The sequence below is a fragment of the Phascolarctos cinereus genome, unplaced genomic scaffold (genome assembly GCF_003287225.1).
Source record: "Phascolarctos cinereus isolate Bilbo 61053 unplaced genomic scaffold, phaCin_HiC Scaffold_8;HRSCAF=390, whole genome shotgun sequence".
NCBI classification, from domain to species: Eukaryota; Metazoa; Chordata; class Mammalia; order Diprotodontia; family Phascolarctidae; genus Phascolarctos; species Phascolarctos cinereus.
In genome coordinates, this window is record NW_027556291.1 from 73,604,242 (window position 1) to 73,622,624 (window position 18,383).

Genomic DNA, 18,383 nt, shown 5'->3' on the forward strand with positions numbered 1-18,383 from the left:
ATCTGAGTGCATCAGACACAATATTTTTGAAGAACCACAGGATTGGTTGTGCTACCATGTGCCCATAGGGTCTGTATATATGCATGCATATATGACTATGACTAGATTAGGTGGTTTACTGAGAGAATTCCTAGCAGTTTTTCTATTGTCTTTGTAGCTGAAGTGATGATTTTTTATGTCTGGATATCTCATGTAAAGTAAGCTGTTGTGTAAATCCCTGAAAACTCGTTTGAGGGTCACTTCCCATGTTCCCTCTTTCAATAAGCCTTCCATGGCTTATTCCCACTCCTGATGTAGACTTACCAACTGATTTCTAATTAAGCTTTCAATTGCTGGGACATCATCCTGAGTTTCCCATTGCAAAACCCATTTTCTCCAGCTGTAGGGAGGAAAAATCAGGGTCTTACCTATCATACTGGCAGGGCCTAGATCCTCCATCAATGGTTTTGGCACTGGATGAGCAGCAGCCCTTCCCATTATCTTTGATGAAGTTAGGAGAGGCCTCAGTAGATAGAGGTTGTACTACATAGTGAATTCCCTGGCCCAAATATGGCTGTAGAGGAATGCCTGGGTAGAAGGAGGCCTATGTGGCAAGGCCTCAGACTCTTCCATCTGATGTTAGAGTATTCCCAGCCACTTAGCAAAGTGATTTTCTTCTTAAGTGCAGGTCCAATTATGTCACCTCCCTATTCAAACTCTTATGGCTTCCTATTTCCTCCAGGATCAAATGCAAAATCCTCTACTTGACATTTAAAGTCCTTCCTAACCTAGGCCCCTCCTACCTTTTCAGTCTTTTTACACTTTACTCCCCAATACTTGATCCAGTGCCCCTGGTCTCCTGGCTTTCCAGGAACAAGACACTCCATCTCTTGGCTCTGGGCATTTTCTCTGACTGTTCTCCATGCCTGGAACACTCCCTCCTCCACTCAAGCTACTGACTTTCCTTTAAGTCCCAACTAAAATCCCACCTTCTGTAGAAAGTGCCCCTCCATTTCCTTTCTTCGTGTTATTTCCTATTTATCCTGTATATAGCTTGCTTTGTACATAACTGTTTACATGTTGTCTTCCCCATTAGATATTAAGCTCCTTGAGGGCAAGGACTATATTTTTTCTCTTTTCCCTAGCACTTAGCACAGTGCCTGGCACATAATAAATGTTGATTGATTGATTGATTGATTGCAGTAGGACCCGATTGTAGCCTGGAGGACAGCTGAGAAGAAGGAAGCCTCCTTAAGGTGATTGGCTGAAGAACAGCAGCCATAGGTGATCTAAGGCTGCCCCAAAGCAGCTGGAGGAGGAGCAGGGCTAGGAGCTGAGCAGGACCCAACCAGCTCTGCACACCTAGGAGCAGGAAGCAGAGCAGCTGGTGAGTGAGCTGGAGCAAGCACGCAGTGATCTGGCCAAGAGCCAGAGGTTCCAGGAGGAAGAGTGTTCTCAGTGGGAGCGGGAGGTGGTACGTGGGTGGGGGAGTGAGACCAGGCCAGGGCAAAACTGGCCACTGAGAAGGTGGCCAAAAGTGAAGGTGGAGGGAGGCTGCAGAGCTCCCTCAGTGAGCAGCAGATGGAGTTAGCTGCCCTGCAGGAAGCTTTGGCCCAGGCCCTGTAAGGAGCAGAAGGGAAGGAATGGCTGCCCAGAGAGCTCCAAAATTAGGAGACCTTCCTAGCCCTACCCTTACCTACCCCTTGAGTGCCCACCCAAGATTCCCAGCTCTGAACTCCAATTGAGGTAAGCTCTGCTGAAAATAGTAGTATCCCATCAGTGTTCCTCCCAAACCAGCAGAGGGAGGACGTCTACTCCTTCCCCTTGCCATGGACACCATGGACAGTTGGCTCTTTGGACAATCAACAGTTGACAATGGAGACACTTCTCTTTCCCCACCACATATCCTATCTGGATTTATTGAATGATGACTTTGTTTCCCTTACTGTCTCTTTATGTGATCTGGGTATGCTGTTAAATTGTGGTGCTTCCTAGGCTGCTCTCTCACCCACCCCTCCATCCAGCAGCCCCTCCGTCCCTACCCTTAATGCTAAACACAACACTCTGAGCTGCTAATGCCCCTGGCAACTTGCCTGGCTATTAATGAAGTGGGAATCAGAATAACTAAGTTGGGAGAAAAGGATCAGAAATTGGATCTATTAGCTCTCTATTAGCCTCTATTAGCTTTGGCTTTGCTAGCTTCTGGGGAGGGAGGTGGGGTTTAGTGATTGGTTGATGGGGGCAGAAGAGGTGGAGGAGGTGATTTCCCCTCCACAATCTGGGAATATGAGTGACTGAGCTAAAGGTGAAGAGTATACTTATATAGGCTACACCTGCCTATACTCCATATCAGTTCCTTGAAGCTAATTTTGCAAGGTGTGGCTTGGGGGTAGATCTGTGTTTTGAGTGTCTGGGAGTGGGTTGGAGGTGCAGGAAGAAAAAATGGGCAGTGCAAACTGAAAAATTAAATTACCAAGGAGCCCATAGAGGTTATAGCAAAAAACTTTACACCAACTGTCAACTCTGAACAATAAAATAAAACACCAAAGAGCTCACAGAGGTCAGAGGCAAAAAGTCTTTTTTTTTTTTTATTCCATTGGAGGAGTAAAACTAGATACGTGTGCCAAGGCCTGGTCTAGGACCAAGGAGACCTAAACCTTGATGCATATACAGGTGGCAAGACAAAGAATCAGGTAATGAGGTGTTAATGGCAACGATGTGGTAATTTTGCCTAATGATGAAAAGTCTATTCGTAGTAGGGCTTCATGACTCTACTGTGGTTCCTTCAGGTGCTTACCCAAGCTCAGGGACCACCTGAGGTTGGTGTGAGCCAATTTTGTTATTCAGCTCAGCTGAATTCAGAGGGTAAGCGTAGAGGACTGTTATTATGCCACGGTCAGCACACAGCTTGCTTACTGGGCTTTAGCTCTGGAAAACAAGGTGTCTCCTAATAATAAGAAAAGAGAGGAGTGAAAAAGAGAAGAGTAGTCTTAGTGTAAGGATCCTAACAATATAACACATGTACTCTCCACACTGAACTCCACAGCCACTGGTGCAAAGGAATGAATTGCATCACTGCCTCACTCCTAGACCAGGTCTGGAGATTTGGGCCCTTGCTTGCATGCTTGGACAGGCATTTAAAATCCAGTCCCTGTACCTGAATGAGTCCTGAGTCCTTTCTTCTTCCTCCTGTTTGCATTTCCTTCTTCCTCTAGGTGGAGGAACTGAGTAAGAAGCTGGCCCAACAACAAAATCTCAAGGCAAATTATGGGAGCAGGGAAGGGTACTGACTTTGGATGGGGAGGAGCAGAGATAGTGCCTCCAGCCAGTGCTATTTAAGTCCTGTCTCTTCAATGCCATGTATCCAGGACAGAGGGGAATTGGATGTGGCACTATGGGTGCCCTTACCTCTGCGAGCAACATCTCCAAAGGTTACCTGGCTCTGCCTTAAGGGCCATTGTGTGCAAAGAGGGAACTGCTCTGAGGAAGAAGTTGCCATTTTCCTTGCTCCTTCTGTCCTTCTTGTAGCCTGAGTCCTAGTCCGATGCCACCAAGCAGGCTAGGAATCGCCCATTGGTGGGATATGCCCAAAGTTCTGGCAACAGTAAGTGGACCAATTTGGATGGGATGTGGTGTACATGAAGAGGAAAGATTAGTGTGAAATATCTGGACAAGTGAGTTCAAGATAGATTATGAAAGACTTTCAGTGCCAAGGTGTGTCTATCTTTTAATCCCTGAAATAACAGGAAACCAAGGAAGGCCCTTGAGTCTAAATAAGGTAGTGATATGGTTGGTCAGGCCCATGCCTTAGGAAAGCAACAAGGAGACCAATTAGGAAGCATTAGTAAGAGTCCAGGCAAGAAATGGCTGAATGCCTAAATGAATCTTGGGGTTATGTTAGTAGAGGGAGGCAAAGAATTGGCAACTGGTTCAGGACAGGGAGGGAAAGGGACAAGAAGTGGGGGATGACACCGAGGCTGCAAACATCCTCAACCTTCACATGCTTCAACCTTCCAACCTTCCCATACCTGCTTTCTCCTTGGCCCTATACTAGGTGGTGTAGGGAACAAGGGCTTCATATTCATCAGTAAATATCTAATGAAATCTGTATTGGAGAAAATAACACTAGATCTGGTCACGAGACTTAAGTTTAAGCCCTGACTGTTATGTATATTGCTGATCTTGGGTAAGCCATACAACCTATTTAAGGCTCAGTTTCCTCATCTTTAAATTGAGGATACCTACCTGATTACTTTTCGAGGTGGGGGGGGATCAAATGTGATGAGAGTATGCAAAAACATCGTGGGACCTGGTAGGGCATAATCCAGACATGAGGGGATAAGGAAGGAGGTAAAGTATATTGGAATAATCCTAGGTCTTAAGAAGAGTGGACAGAAAAGCTGCCAATTAGAAGATGTGGCCCTTCTAGAAGGATAGGATCTCTCTTGGTTTCACTCTCCTGCATCAGATGTTCAAAAAGGAAATGGGCAGTCCAGGCAGGGCTACCTGGCAGACTTGGGTCCTCCCTGTGTGTGTCATGTCCTCTTTTCTCTAATAGTATCTTGGGATCATAGAGCTAGAGGCTCCCTAGTCCAACAGCCTCATCTTACTGATAGAAAACTGCATCCCAGAGAGGTAATGGGTGCACAGACATTCACTAGCAGGTGGAATAGGCAGGATTCAGACTGAGGTCAGCTGACTCCAAATCCAGTACTCTTTATATTATGCTATGATGGTTCTTCACTCAAAACATTAAGAAACAGGACCCTTGGAAGAAAAAACACAAAATGTGGGCTCCCAGGTATTTGTGGGAGCTGCTTGAATTGAGAGAAGTTCAAATTGGCTTCATAGTTAACCTCTTCCTCCCTCCCTCCCTCCACAGGTCCATGAAAGTGAAATCCAGCAGGAGACTTGCCTTCACCAGGCCCAACTAAGTGAGCCAGAACGAACAGACCACTGAGCGCTCTAAGGCACAGGTGAGGAGCAAAAGCCCCTTCAAGCTGTGATGCCCCTCAAGGTCCCACTTCTAGGGAAGAAATCCCTTGAGCTCTCAACCCTTCTTCCTCCTTCCCTCCTTCCCCCCAGATGAAGAGAGCTCACTATGATGCCAAGGAGCAGAACTGGTTGCAGAAACACCTGCAGCACATGGAGAATCTACAGAAGGAAAATGCGGAGTTAGAGAGGGTCAGTGGGGAGCTGCGGCAGGTTTGGCTGAAGATCAAAGAGGTTGAGCAGGCCTGCCGCCACCTTGCAGCCCGAATTGAAATGCTGGAGGCACAGGTGAGAAATGAGAGACCTTGGAGAACTGGGGGCAGGGCAGAGCAAGGAAGAGAAAATCCTAGCCTTGAGCAAAGGTGTCTAAGGAGTTGAGAGGAAGATGGTGGAGTGAGGAGCAGTGGCTCCCACTGTCGCTGTTGCCTTGGGAACCGATGGTGGGTGGGGAGGGACAGCCCTGATCAGTGGCCCACTAGTCTTTTTATTTTTTTTTAACATTTTTATTTAAAGTTTTTAACATTTTATTTAAAGTTTTGAGTTCCAAATTCGATCCCTCCCTCCCTGAGATGATGAGCAATCAGATATAGGTTACACACAAGCAATTATGTAAAACATTTCCATATTAGTCATTTTGTACAAGAATACTCAAAAGAAAAAAATGAAAGTGAAAAATTAACATGCTTCAGTCTGTACTCAAACAATACGAGTTCTTTCTCTGGAGGTCGATAGTTTGCTTCATCATTAGTCCTTTGAGATTGTTGTATTGCTGAGAATAGCTAAGTCATTCACAGTTCTTCATCATAAAATATTGCTGTTACTGTGTACAATGTTCTGGTTATATTCACTTCACTATGTGTCAGTTCATGTATGTCTTTCCAAGTTTTTTTGGAAATCGTCCTTCTCATCATTTCTTATAGGACAATAATATTCTATTACAATCATGTACCACAGCTTGTTTAGCCATTCCCCCAATGATGAGCATCCCTTCGATTTCCAGTTCTTAGCCATCACAAAAAGCACTGCTATAAATATTTTTGTACAATCAGGTCTTTTTCCTTTTTCCCTTTTTTTGGATGTCTTTGGGATATGGACTTAGCAGTGGTATGATTGGATCAAAGGGTATGTACAATTTTAGAGCCCTTTTGGCATACTTTCAAATTGGTCTCCAGAATGGTTGGATCACTTTACAACTCCACCAACAGGGCATTAGTGTCCCAGTTTTCCCACATCTCCTCCATCATCTAATATTTTCCTTTTTTTTTTTGTCATATTAGCCAATCTGATAGGTGTAAGATAGTACCTCAGAGTTGTTTTTATTTGCATTTCTCTAATCAATAGTGATTTAGAGCATTTTTTCATACGGCAATCAATAGCTTTTATTTCTTTCTCTGAAAACTACCTGTTCATATCCTTTGACCATTTATCAATTGGGGAATGACTTGTATTTTCATAAATTTGACTCGGTTCTCTGTGTATTTGAGAAATGAAGTGGCCCGCTAGTCTTGCTAGAACAGGTTCCTCATCCTAGGAAGAACAATTTTCCTGCAGTGATTTGTCCTCATCTTGAAAGGAAAATGGAATCCAGAATTTAGTAGGTTCTTTAGAAGAAAATAGACATTCATTTGAATCATTCTTCCTTCACTGTTTTCTCAGGTGATTCTGCTTCTTTTATTTAACTGCAGTCCTTGGTCTTGTCATGTGGATCTGTCTCCTCTCTACTTTAACTCCATGGACCAGAATGGTAAAGATTTCTTCACTTCATGTTCCACGTCTCAAATCCAGAATATTTAGCTTGTTAGGTGGCTTCCCCCAGGTGCCATCTGACTGGCATCATGCCAATTCTGCCTGGAAAAAAGAAGCAAATTGATGTTGGCACTCGGCAACTATTAGCTTAGATGAGAAGAGAGATTTTTTCCATTTTTCTTTTTCTCTTTTCTTTCTTTATTAAAATAATATATATATTTTTTTACCAATTACATGTCAAGACAATTTTTAGCATTCATTTTTATAAGACTTCACATTCCATATTTTTCTCCCTTCCTCCCTCCCCTCACTCCTTCCTAAAATGGTAAACAGTTTGATATAGGTGACACATGTGCTATCATGTACAGCTTATTTCCATATTAGTCACAGTTGCTGTCCAGAGTGGTTGGATCAGTTCACAACTCCACCAACAATGCATTAGTGTCCCAATTTTCCCACAACCTCTCCAGCATTTATTATTTTCCTTTTTTGTCATATCAGCCAATCTGATAGGTATGAGGTGGTACCTCAGAGTTGTTTTAATTTGCATTTATCTAATCAAAAATGATTTAGAGATTTCTTTGTATACCTATAGATAGCTTTGATTTCTTTATCTGAAAACTGCCTTTTCATATCTTTGACCATTTAGCAACTGGGGAATGGCTTGTATTCAAATAAATTTGATTCAATTCTCTATATATTTGAGAAATGAGGCTTTTGTTAGAGACATTTGCTATGAAGATCATTTCCCAGCTTTTTCTGCTTTCTTTCTGATCCTGGTTGCATTGGTTTTGTTTGTACAAAAGCTTTTTAATATAATCAAAATTATGTGCTTTACATTTCATACTGCTCTCTCTCTTATTTGGTCATGAACCTATAACTCATGTAACTTCTTCAAGAATTTGGATGCTATACTACTTGGTATATGTTTAGTATTGATATTATTTCATTGTCTATGGCACCTTTTAGCAAGATGTAGTGTCCTTCCTTATCTATTTTAATTAGGTCTATTTTTGCTTTTGCTTTGTCGAGATCAGGATTGCTACCCCTGCTTTTTCTTTTTTTACTTCAGCTGAAGCATAACATATTCTACACCACCCTTTTACCTTTACTCTGTGTGTGTCCCTCTGTTTCAGATGTGTTTCTTGTAAACAATATATTGTAGGATTGTGGTTTTTGATCCAATCTGCTATCCACTTCCATTTTATGGGAGTGTTCCTCCCATTCACATTCATAGTTATGATCATTAACTGTGTATTTCCCTCCATCCTATTTTTCCTCCTATCTGTTCTCTCTCTCTTATTATGCTTACCTTCCTCACCTCCTCACCGGTGTTTTGCTTCTGTCTATCCCTTCCCCCGGTCTGCCCTCCCTTCTGTCAGTCCCCCCTCCCTTTTACTTAATCTCTTTCCCTCCTACTTCTCTGGGTAAAATAGATTTCTATATTCAAGTGATTGCATATATTATTCCTTTTTGAGCCAATACTATGTGATACAATGATCAGAGTAAGGTTCAAGCAAGGCCCTACACCCACTCTCCCATCTTCCCCTCCACTGTAATGGGTCTTTTGCACCTCTTCATGTGAAATAACCTCTCACTTCCTTCTGTACCTACTGTATTCCTTTTTCTCATTCCTTAATTATTTTTATGTTATTCCCTCAAATTCACCTTTTACCTGTAACCTCTGTCTATTTATATTTCTTCTGGCTGTACTATTAGTGGTACAGTTTTTAAGAATTACAAGTATCATCTTCCCATGTAGGGATGTAAACAGTTCAGCTCCATTGAATCTCTTATGTTTTCTTTTCCCTTTTTAGGATTCTCTTGGTTCTTGATATTAGAGATCAATTTTTTTTTGTTCAATTCTGCTCTTCTAATGAAAGTTTGAAATCCTTTTATTTCAATGAATGACCATTTTTCCCCTTGAAGTAGTATGCTTAATTTCACTGATTCTTGGTTGTAGTCCTAGCTCCTTTACCTTCCAGAATATCATGTCCCATGATCTCTGATGCTTCAATGTTGCAGCTGCTAGATCCTGTGTCATCCTGACTGTGGCTCCCTGATACCTGAATTGTTTCTTTCTGACCACTTGCAATAGTTTTTACTTGACCTGATAGTTCTGAAATTTGGCTATAATGTTCCATGGAGTTTTGTTTTGGGATCTCTTTCCTGAGGTGATCAGTAAATTCTTTCAATGCCTATTTTGCCCTTTGGTTCCAGGATACCAGGGCCATTTTCCTTGATAACTTATTAAAATATACTGTCTAGGTTCTCCTTTTGATTGTGGCTTTCAGGTCATCCAATGATTCTGACATTGTCTCTCCTGGATCTATTTTCCAGGTCAGTTGTTTTTCCAGTGAGGTATTTTACATTTTCTTCTATTTTTTTTTCATTCTTTTTGATTTGTTTAATTCTTGATGTCTCTCGTTAGCTTCCACCTGTCCAATTCTAAATTTTAAGGGATTATTTTCCTCAGTTTTTGTATTTTCCTTTCCATTTGGCCAATTGTACTTTTTAAGGAGTTGGGTTTTTTCAGTGAATTTTTGTATCTCCTTTTCCATTTGGCCAATTCTACCTTTTAGCAGTTGTTTTCTTTTTCCAAGCTGTTGACTTGTTTAAAAAAATATAATTCCATGACTTCTTTCTGTGCTTGAGACCACTTTCAATTTTTCTTTGGGGTTTTGTCATGGGTGTTCTGATGTTGTTGTCCTCTTCTGAGTTTGTCTTGATCTTCTCTGTCACCATACTAGCGTTCTATGGTTGAGCTGTTTTTGTTTTTGTTTTTTGTTTTTTATTTTTTTGCTCATCTCTTTTTGGCCAAGAGTGAACCAGAACAATGGGTCTGCCAATTTATACTCCTAATACCAGATCAAACCTGCAGTTGGCAAGGAATATAGCCAAATGGAAAAAAGAGTGGGAATAGGGAAGAAATTGTTTCCCATATAACTTCAACCTGAGAGACAAAAAGCAGAAATGCTTTTTGTGGCTGACATATTTGTATGATATTCTGTATTTTTATCCCTTGCGGTGTCATGGGAACATTATCCTTTAATTCAAGGTGGTTGTGAGGGTGATTTCCACAGGTGAAACTGAAATATTTCACCAGTAGGTGGGCCTCAAAATAATACCCATCAACCTGGGCTTGAGGCAGGGTGAATTCAGGTCTAGAAGAAATTTAGGGACTATGTCCTCTCCCCAACAACAACAAAAAACCCTCCACAAAGTAGTTTCATATCTGGATCAGGCAATGAATTTGGAATAGCTTGTTTTCCTCTTAAAAAGAAAAAAAAAGACAAAAATCCAACATTACCCTTGAGAGCTGAAATGTTTCTTTGCTCCTGCGCCTGAGAGATCCACAGCAGAGTTTGGGATAATGCATTACTAGCACAGGACAATAGCTACCCTCTTTTATTTGTTATCTTACATGACTAGAGAAATCAATGTAAAACTTGTTAGGTATTAAGACCATATTAAAAAACATCTTTGTGTTTCTGGGAATATGTACATCCAGAGCCCTGATATAATGCTGATGTAAAGAGCCTAGATTCAGACCTACTCTATCCAAGTGGAATTTTGTTAAAGACAGCAATTGCCAAAATGGAATATTAGCCTCCGGTGAATAACAGATCTTGGCCAATTGGAATTGAAATCTAAATCAAAATGTATTTTAGGGGAAAAAAAGATTTGGGTAAAGCATAATTTTATAAGGGCAATAGTTAAGATTGACTAGTAGTAAAGTACAACATTCTCAGTCTTGGTGCATTTTTAAGCTTTAATAGCTTAAAACTGCACAAAGACTTTTGGAATACCCTGTGTAAGTATTCATGTCTTTTGAAAGTTGTATTTTTGCAGTAGTTAGAGGTCTTTCAGTTCACTCCGGCAGACCTACCAGTCATTTGTTCATTTTTTTTTCATTTGTTACCACTCTGTAAAGATAAAGACCAGTGGTTGGGAAATGTCTTACCAAAACGTTGAGAAAGATTTTTAAATCTTGTTTCTCTGCCATTCCCTTTAATGCCTTCTTATTGGTAGTCTTTCTGGCAAGATCTGCAGAGCCATTCTATTCTCCTTACCTCTTCTGTCAAACTTGCGATAGATCCACTCTGATCTATTGGTGCTTCAGACATCAGACCTACTCCTTTAGATCCCTTAGCATTATCCAAGTTCATAGCCAATAACTTAAATGCTCAATGTTTCCCTTAAATATACTCCTCCCAATCTCATTGCAACTAAAATTTGTGTCATGACCAGTTGTTTCAGCCTTATACTTCCTTAAGACACCCCCTGTATTTCTTTTCTGCCTGTGTGTCTTTCTACAGTTTCCTTCCTGGCAGTGGTTTTAGGCAGCACTGTCTGTGGCCTATTGCCATACCTTCTCTTCTTCCAGTCTTCCTCGTTGGTTGGAAAGTTTCCCTTTTGAAAAGTTAAAACGTAAACAAAGGATGTGCAATAATTACATATATATTACTTGTGGACAAAACAATGTTGCAAGTTGCTTGACAAAATCACCAATGTCTTCCATTTTGATAGTTTCACAAGCATTAATGCTTTTTAGCAAAATGTACTGCCATGTTAGGGGCCGGTGAATGAGCCTAGTAGTAATTTTAAAATTAAAAGTGATGAATTCTTTACAATCATAACGAATTATATAACTGAAAAATGGAAAATATAAAAATGTACTTTTTTTTTTTTAATTCTGAACCTGTATCTCTTCCCTGGGGAAAAGTGATAGACTTAAAGGGCTAGCTTAGGAATAGGATTATTCTAGGTTGGAGGCCTCAAAGAATATTCTCGTGGATGTTTGAGCTTCACAGAATATTACAGTATTCTAAACTTACTGTAACTATGTCCAATCTGAACCCCAAACTGAACTATGGACACTCACCCCTCAAGGTAGTGATGCTGGCTTATATTTCTTGTCTAAAGTGAAATTGTTCTTTCCGTGTCCTTGTATGGGTATGTCTTACAGCTTAATCCTGTTTCATTTCTGTATGGAGACATTCTCTGCATCAAGGAACCACAGTAAAATTTACATACTGTAATTGGGTACTGGATCAGCCATACATGAGGGGCTCTGTTAACTCAAGGGTAGTCTGTAGACTGTTTTACATTTCCTGTCTACAGGCCACTATTTCTGGGTTGTGCCAAGAACCCCAATGTTAGAGTCCAAGTATTTGTTTTAGGCTGTCCCCACTTCTCAGTACAATGCATTTTTAATGTGGTTCTCTTTCTACTTGTCTTGCTTGATCTGCATTTTGAGAATTGGAAGTGTAGGTAGATAGAACCTTGATAGGTTGCCAAGCAGTGAGAAGTAGGAGAGCATTCACTTACATTTGCAGTATGCAGTTTAAGGATATAACTTTCGAACTTGTACTTGCCTTTCCCTTCCTTCCCAGAAGAAATAAACAGTTTTGCCACTCATAGGATAGTTCATCTAAAAAACAAAAAAACCAAAAAACAAATGGGGGCAGCTAGGTGGTGCAGTGAATAGAGCACCAGCCCTAAAGTCAGAAGGACCTGAGTTCAAATCTGATCTCGGACCAAACACTTAACACTTACTAGCTGTGTGACCCTGGGCAAGTCACTTAACCCCAACTACCTTAAAAAACAAAAACATAGGATAGTTCATTTTTCTCTGGTAAAGCAATTCCTGTCTGTAAATGGCTTCTTTGAGAAACTGGACAAGATGATTTTTCTGAAGTGATTTGAGGGTCCAAATACTTAGGTAATCCAAGTATTATAAAACATGGACTCTACATTACAATGAGAAAAGTAGGGAGAGGCCAGATGAACTGAGGGAAAGAGCAGAGCAGCACACTGACTATATGGGGGTGGATGATGAGGAAAAGGGGTGTGTGTGTTTAAGGATAGGGTGCTAGAAGATGCCCTCTTCCCTTCCGTGTTGTAGGATGACCTGGAGGCCCAACAGAAGGAATCATGGGCTCACTGCTCCAAACTGGGAAAGTCCAGAGATTCAGTTCTATATCTGGGAATGAAGGCCTAGAGAGGGAAAGGCCTTGACCAGGTCACCCATCCAGGATCTTCTCTTAGACTCAGAAAGCAAAGAGAGGGCAATTGTCTCTGTACTTTCTGGTTCTGCCTAGTCCTGTGAAGAGCTGTCATGGACTAAAGGAGTGGGGTTCCCTCAAATACCCCCGATATTAGGCCTTTCCTTCATTCCTAACACTCCTGTCTACTTCCCATCAGGAGACCATTATGAGGACATCCCAATCCCAATCTTTAGCCACCAGCCAAGGAGTCCTAGCCCAGTCACATGCCTGATAACTTCTGGACCTGAGGAAGAATCCCAGCCAACTGCTCCAATAGTATCAGACCAGGCCTGACCAGTCAAAGCAGCAAGAGATGAGACAAGGAGGCCTTCCAATAAAATGTTAAGCTCAGGCCTTGTCTAGTTTTCTTCCTTGGGTAATCAGATTCCTCAAAAGGGCCTCAGCAAATGGAACAGGTGGTCTCTGGGATCTTTTACTCAGGTCTGAACCTGATGCCACACCATCATGAGCTGGCCATCTGGGCATGGTGGAGAGGGGTCTATACATGGAGATAAGCTAGTAAACCCTTCATTTTGCACCTGGAGAAATGGTGCAGGGGGAGTTGATTTCTCTAAGTCACAGACAAAAAGGAGCAGAGTTCTGGCTGAACCCCCAAAAACTCTACTTCAAAATTCAAAAATCTTTCCACCAAACCTTTTAAAAACCAGAGAAAAATAATCCCAGAGAGTTGAGAAAAGAGGGGCAAGGGAACCCTGGGAGTGGGGAACCAGCCCTCAGAAGGGGATGCCCAGGATCTCAAGGACAGGTCAGGGAGACTCCAGGCAAAGAATGAGGAGACACCCAGAACCTGGAGGTCCTCTTTTCCACAGTCCCTTCTCTGAGGGGAACAGTTTGGTGACCTCCACTGGCCTCAGCAAATACCAGAGGGACAAGCAGCAACTGGGGAGGCCAGCCAGCATAGAGGAAAAGGGGCAATGTTGGGGAATAAGTGGTCTGAACCTTTCCCCACACCCGTCTCCTCCCTCAAAGCCAGTCCAGCCTGTAGGGAAAAAAACAAGACATATATTTATAAGCAATGATAACATTTATAAAAATTCAAACAGGTGATCCCTGACCCTATTCCCTCCCTACCACTCCAGTTCCCACTGTACCTTCTCTACTCCCTGTCTCTCCAAAAGCCTGAAGGAACTGTGAGGCAGTTAATACCCAGAAGAGAGAAGTGTCATTCTGGGTACCTCTGAATGCCCCACAGGGGCAGAGGATGGAAAGGGGACACAGCCATCCAGTTTCTTTCCCTAGGTTCTAGCAGCTGGGGGTGGGGTGAGGGCCTCAGTGTCATTTGTGTGCTGGCAGATGTCTACTCAGGGCAGTGAAGCACTGAGAGGCAGGATAGAGGCTTACAGGTGGCAGGAGATGATGAATCTTAAGCCATGCGATCAGGAAGATTGTGATGGGGGCTGGAAGGGGACCTTTGGGGAGAAAGCAGAATAGCCCAGGTATCTGGGGTATGGGTAGCAGAGACTCAGACTCTCTTTTCCCCAACTAATTTTGGGAACTTGCCTTCTCCAATGTCAGCCCCTGGAGCAGCCACAGCCATCAGAGCAAGAACCATCCCTAGGTACAGAGCTAATGAGAGGAAAAGAGTAAACACCTCGACCCTTATCATACAACCTTGGAAGAACTGAAAATTTATGAGTCCCTAAAAGTATCTCTGAAAACAGCTGTACAAACCCCCGAAGCTTGGGACAGTACATTCTCCACATTGGAAGCAGACCTCTACCTTAATAAAGAGTTTATAACTCAAGTAATTGGGTGGGATCATGAGCAAACCTCACAAGAAGTGTCAGACCATAGAATCTTTTTTTGGTAAAAAAAGATCAAAACATACAACCAGAAGAAGATAACAAAGTCAAAGCTCCTCCATCCAAAGCCTCCAAGAAAAATATGAATTGGTCCCAGGCCATGGAAGAGCTCAAAAAGGATTTTGAGAAGCAAGTAAGAGAAGTAGAGGAAAAACTGAGAGTGATGCAAGAAAATCACAAAAAACAAGTTAATAGCTTACTAAAGGAGACCCAAAAAATACTGAAAAAAATAACACCTTGAGAAATAGCCTAACCCAAATGGCAAAAGAGGTCCAAAAAACCAATGAGGAGAAGATTGCCTTAAAAAGCAAAATTGGCCAAATGGAAAAGGAAGTCCAAAAGCTTACTGAAGAAAATACTTTCTTAAAAATTAGAATGGAGCAATTGGAAGCTAGTGACTTTATGAGAAATCACAAATTGTAAAACAAAACCAAAAGAAAAGTGTGCATGCCCTTTGACCCAGTAATACCACTACTAGGTCTATATCCCAAAGAGACCAAAGAAGGAGGAAAAGGACCTATGTGTACAAGAATATTTATAGCAGCTCTTTTTGTGGCGGCAAAGAATGGGAAATTGAGGGGATGCTCATCAATTGGGGAATGGCTGAACAAGTTGTGGCATATGATTGTGATGGAGTACTATTGTGCTGTGGGAAATGACAAAGGGGATGAGTTTCAGAAAAACATGAGAAGACCTATATGAACTGATGCAAAGTGAAGTGAGAAGAACCAGATCATTGTGCACATTAACAGCAATGTTGTAATGATGATAAACTGTGAAAGACTTGGCTACTCTGATCAACACAATAAACAAAGACAATTCCAAAGGACCATGCTGAAAAAATATCCACTTCCAGAGACAGAACTGATGAACTCTGAGTGCAAATTGAAGTATAATTTTCTCACTTAATTTTTCTTACTTTTAAAAAATATGACTAATATGGAAATATGCTTTGCATGATTTCACAGGTATAATTGACATCATATTGCTTGCCTTCTCAGTGGATGGAGTGGGAGGGAGGGAGAGAATTTGGAATTTGAAATTTAAGAAGAAAAGAATGTTTAAAGTAAATAAATAACATATTTTAAAAAGAAATTATGAGCAGCATGGTTTCAGAAAAACCTGGGAAGACTTTTATTTTTTTTTAGTTAATTTATTTTGAATTATCAACAATCACTTCTATAAGCTTTTGAGTTTTAAATTTTTCTCCCCCTCCCTCTCCACCTCCTTCCCCAAGACGGTGCACAATTTGATATAGGCTATGCATATACATTCCTATTAAACATATTTTCACATTAGTGATGTTGTAAGTAAGAGTTAGAACCAAGAGGAAACAAAACATAACAGAAGAAAAAAATAGTAAATAGTGTGCTTTGATCTGTATTCAAACTCCATAGTTCTTTCTTCTTTGTGGATAGCATTTTCCATCATGAGACCTTTGGAGATGTCTTAGATCCTTGTATTGATTAAGTTTATCAATATTAGTCATTGTACAACGTAGCTGCTATTGTGTACAACATTCTCCTGGTTCTACTCACTTCACTCAGCATCAGACCATATAAGTCTTTCCAGGTTTTTCTGAAGTCAGCCTGTTCATCATTTCTTATAGCACAATAATGTTCCTTTACATTCGTATACCACAACTTGCTCAGCCATTCTCCAATTGATGGGCATCCTCTCAATTTCCAATTCTTTGCCACCACAAAAAGAGCTGTTGTAAATATTTTTGTACATGTGGGTCCTTTTCGCATTTGTATGATCTCTCTGGGATATAGCCCTAGAAATGCTATTGCTGGGTCAGAGGGTATGTACATTTTTATAGCCCTTTGGGCATAGTTCCAAATTGTTCTCCAAAATGGTTGGATCATTTCACAACTCCACCAATAATGCATTAGTGTTCCAATTTTCCCACATCTTGGGAAGACTTTTATGAACTGATGCAAAGTGAAGTGAGCAGAACCAGGAGAATATTGCACACAGTAACAACAAAATCGTAAAGATGTTCAGCTCTGAAAGAATTAGCTACTCTAATCGCTACGATGACTGAAAACAATTTCAAGGGACTCATGATGAAAAATGCTATCTACCTCCAGAGAGAGACCTGATGAATTCTGAGTGCAGATTGAAACATATTGTTTTTACCTTTCCTTTTTTACTTGCCTTTTTTTCCCTTTTTGCAACCTGGCTAACATGGAAATATTTTACACAACTTCACATATACAACAGACATCATATTGCTTGCCTTTTCAATGGGTGGGGGAGGAACTGGAGGGAGAGAAAGCATTTAGAATTTGAAATTTAAAAAACTGAATGTGAAAAATAAATTAATTTTTTTGAAAAAGAAAAAAGAACCCTCAAAGTATTAATGAGAAAAGTTCTGGTAATTTCAAATGCACTTCAGGGAGTTTGTCAGTTACAGTGTGATAATAATTTGTAGTCTTCACACTCCAAGTTTCTAAAGGTCTTGAAAAGGAGCATTTTCATTATTTAGAAGTTAAAAAATGATAAAATTAAATGAATTTTAATATTTGTATTATGGAGCCATTTATGGTAAACGACTCAATTTGTAGGTAAATGAAAGTATTCTATGAACTAAAATGAATAATTAATAACAAAATTCATTATATTGGCTCAAGAAAGGAATAAAAATGGTTCTTCCTCAAAAAATATAATGCTATTTATGTTTCATTGTATTTTTATTGGTTTTGTTAATTACTTTCCAATTACATTTTATTCGAGTTTAGCAGCACTTGGGAGTACTGCAGATCCATGCTGCTCACTGTATATTTGACTCTTTGGATATAGGGATTATTTTTCTTTTGAATTATATAATAAATTAAAATGTAACTCTGAAAGCTGTCCTCTGTGTCTGTAGTTCTTTCTGACCTTCCTTTTCTTTTTTTTTCCTATTCTCATGGGGGGGGGAGAAGGGGAACCCTATTCTTACCCCTCTCTCCTCACTGGAAAAAGAAAAAAACAGCCTTATAACCAATATGCACAATGAAGCAAAACAAATTTCCTTATTGTCTAGGTCCAAAAAAATTATTTCTCATTTTGCATCCTGGAGTCTATCACCTCTCTGTGAAGAGGTTGGTAGCATGCTTCACATTTGGTTATTCAGGAATTGTGGTCATTACATTGGTCAGAGTTCTTAAGTCTTTTAAAGTTGTTTTTCTTTACACTATTGTTATTGCATAAATTGTTTTGATTCTACTTAGTTTAATCTGCACCAGCTCATATAAGTCTTCCCAATTTTCTCTGAAACATGCAATAATATTCCATTATATTCATGAACTATAATTTGTTCAGCCACTTTCCAATTAATAGGCACTCTCTTAGTTCCCACTTCTCTGCCATGATAAAATGAACTGCTATAAATGAATTTTGTCAACATGGATCATTTTCCTCTTTCTTTGATCTTCTTGAGGTAATGGTCTAGCAGTGGTTTCACTGGGTCAAAGGGTATGCACAATTTAGCAACTTTTCAGGCGTAGTTCCAAATTGCTTCCAGAATGGCTGGACCAATCCACAACAGCTCCACCAACAGTATATTAATGTGAGCCATGCCAATACAATACGATGCCAATCAAACTGCCATGGTAGTATTTTATAGAGGTAGACAAAATAATAAGAAAATTCATTTGGAAGATCAAAAGAACTGGAATTAAAGGAAATGATGAGAAAAAAGGAGGAATAAAGGGGGAATAGTACTTTTAGATCTCAAGTAATATTATAATGCAATAATCATCCAAAAAAATAGAAAAGTTGATCAGTTGAACAAACAGGATAAACA

The 18,383-nt window shown here is 40.5% G+C and overlaps 1 protein-coding gene across 1 annotated transcript; it reads left to right on the top strand.

Annotated features, from left to right (window-relative positions):
• The first annotated feature begins 5,064 nt into the window (after window positions 1–5,064).
• LOC144455064 (uncharacterized) lies at window positions 5,065–13,119 on the top strand. Its single transcript, XM_078148058.1, has 3 exons — window positions 5,065–5,259; window positions 6,628–6,715; window positions 12,925–13,119. The coding sequence occupies exons 1-3, from the start codon at window positions 5,065–5,067 to the stop codon at window positions 13,059–13,061; spliced, it is 420 nt and encodes a 139-aa protein (XP_078004184.1). The 3' UTR covers window positions 13,062–13,119.
• Window positions 13,120–18,383: the final 5,264 nt, after the last annotated feature.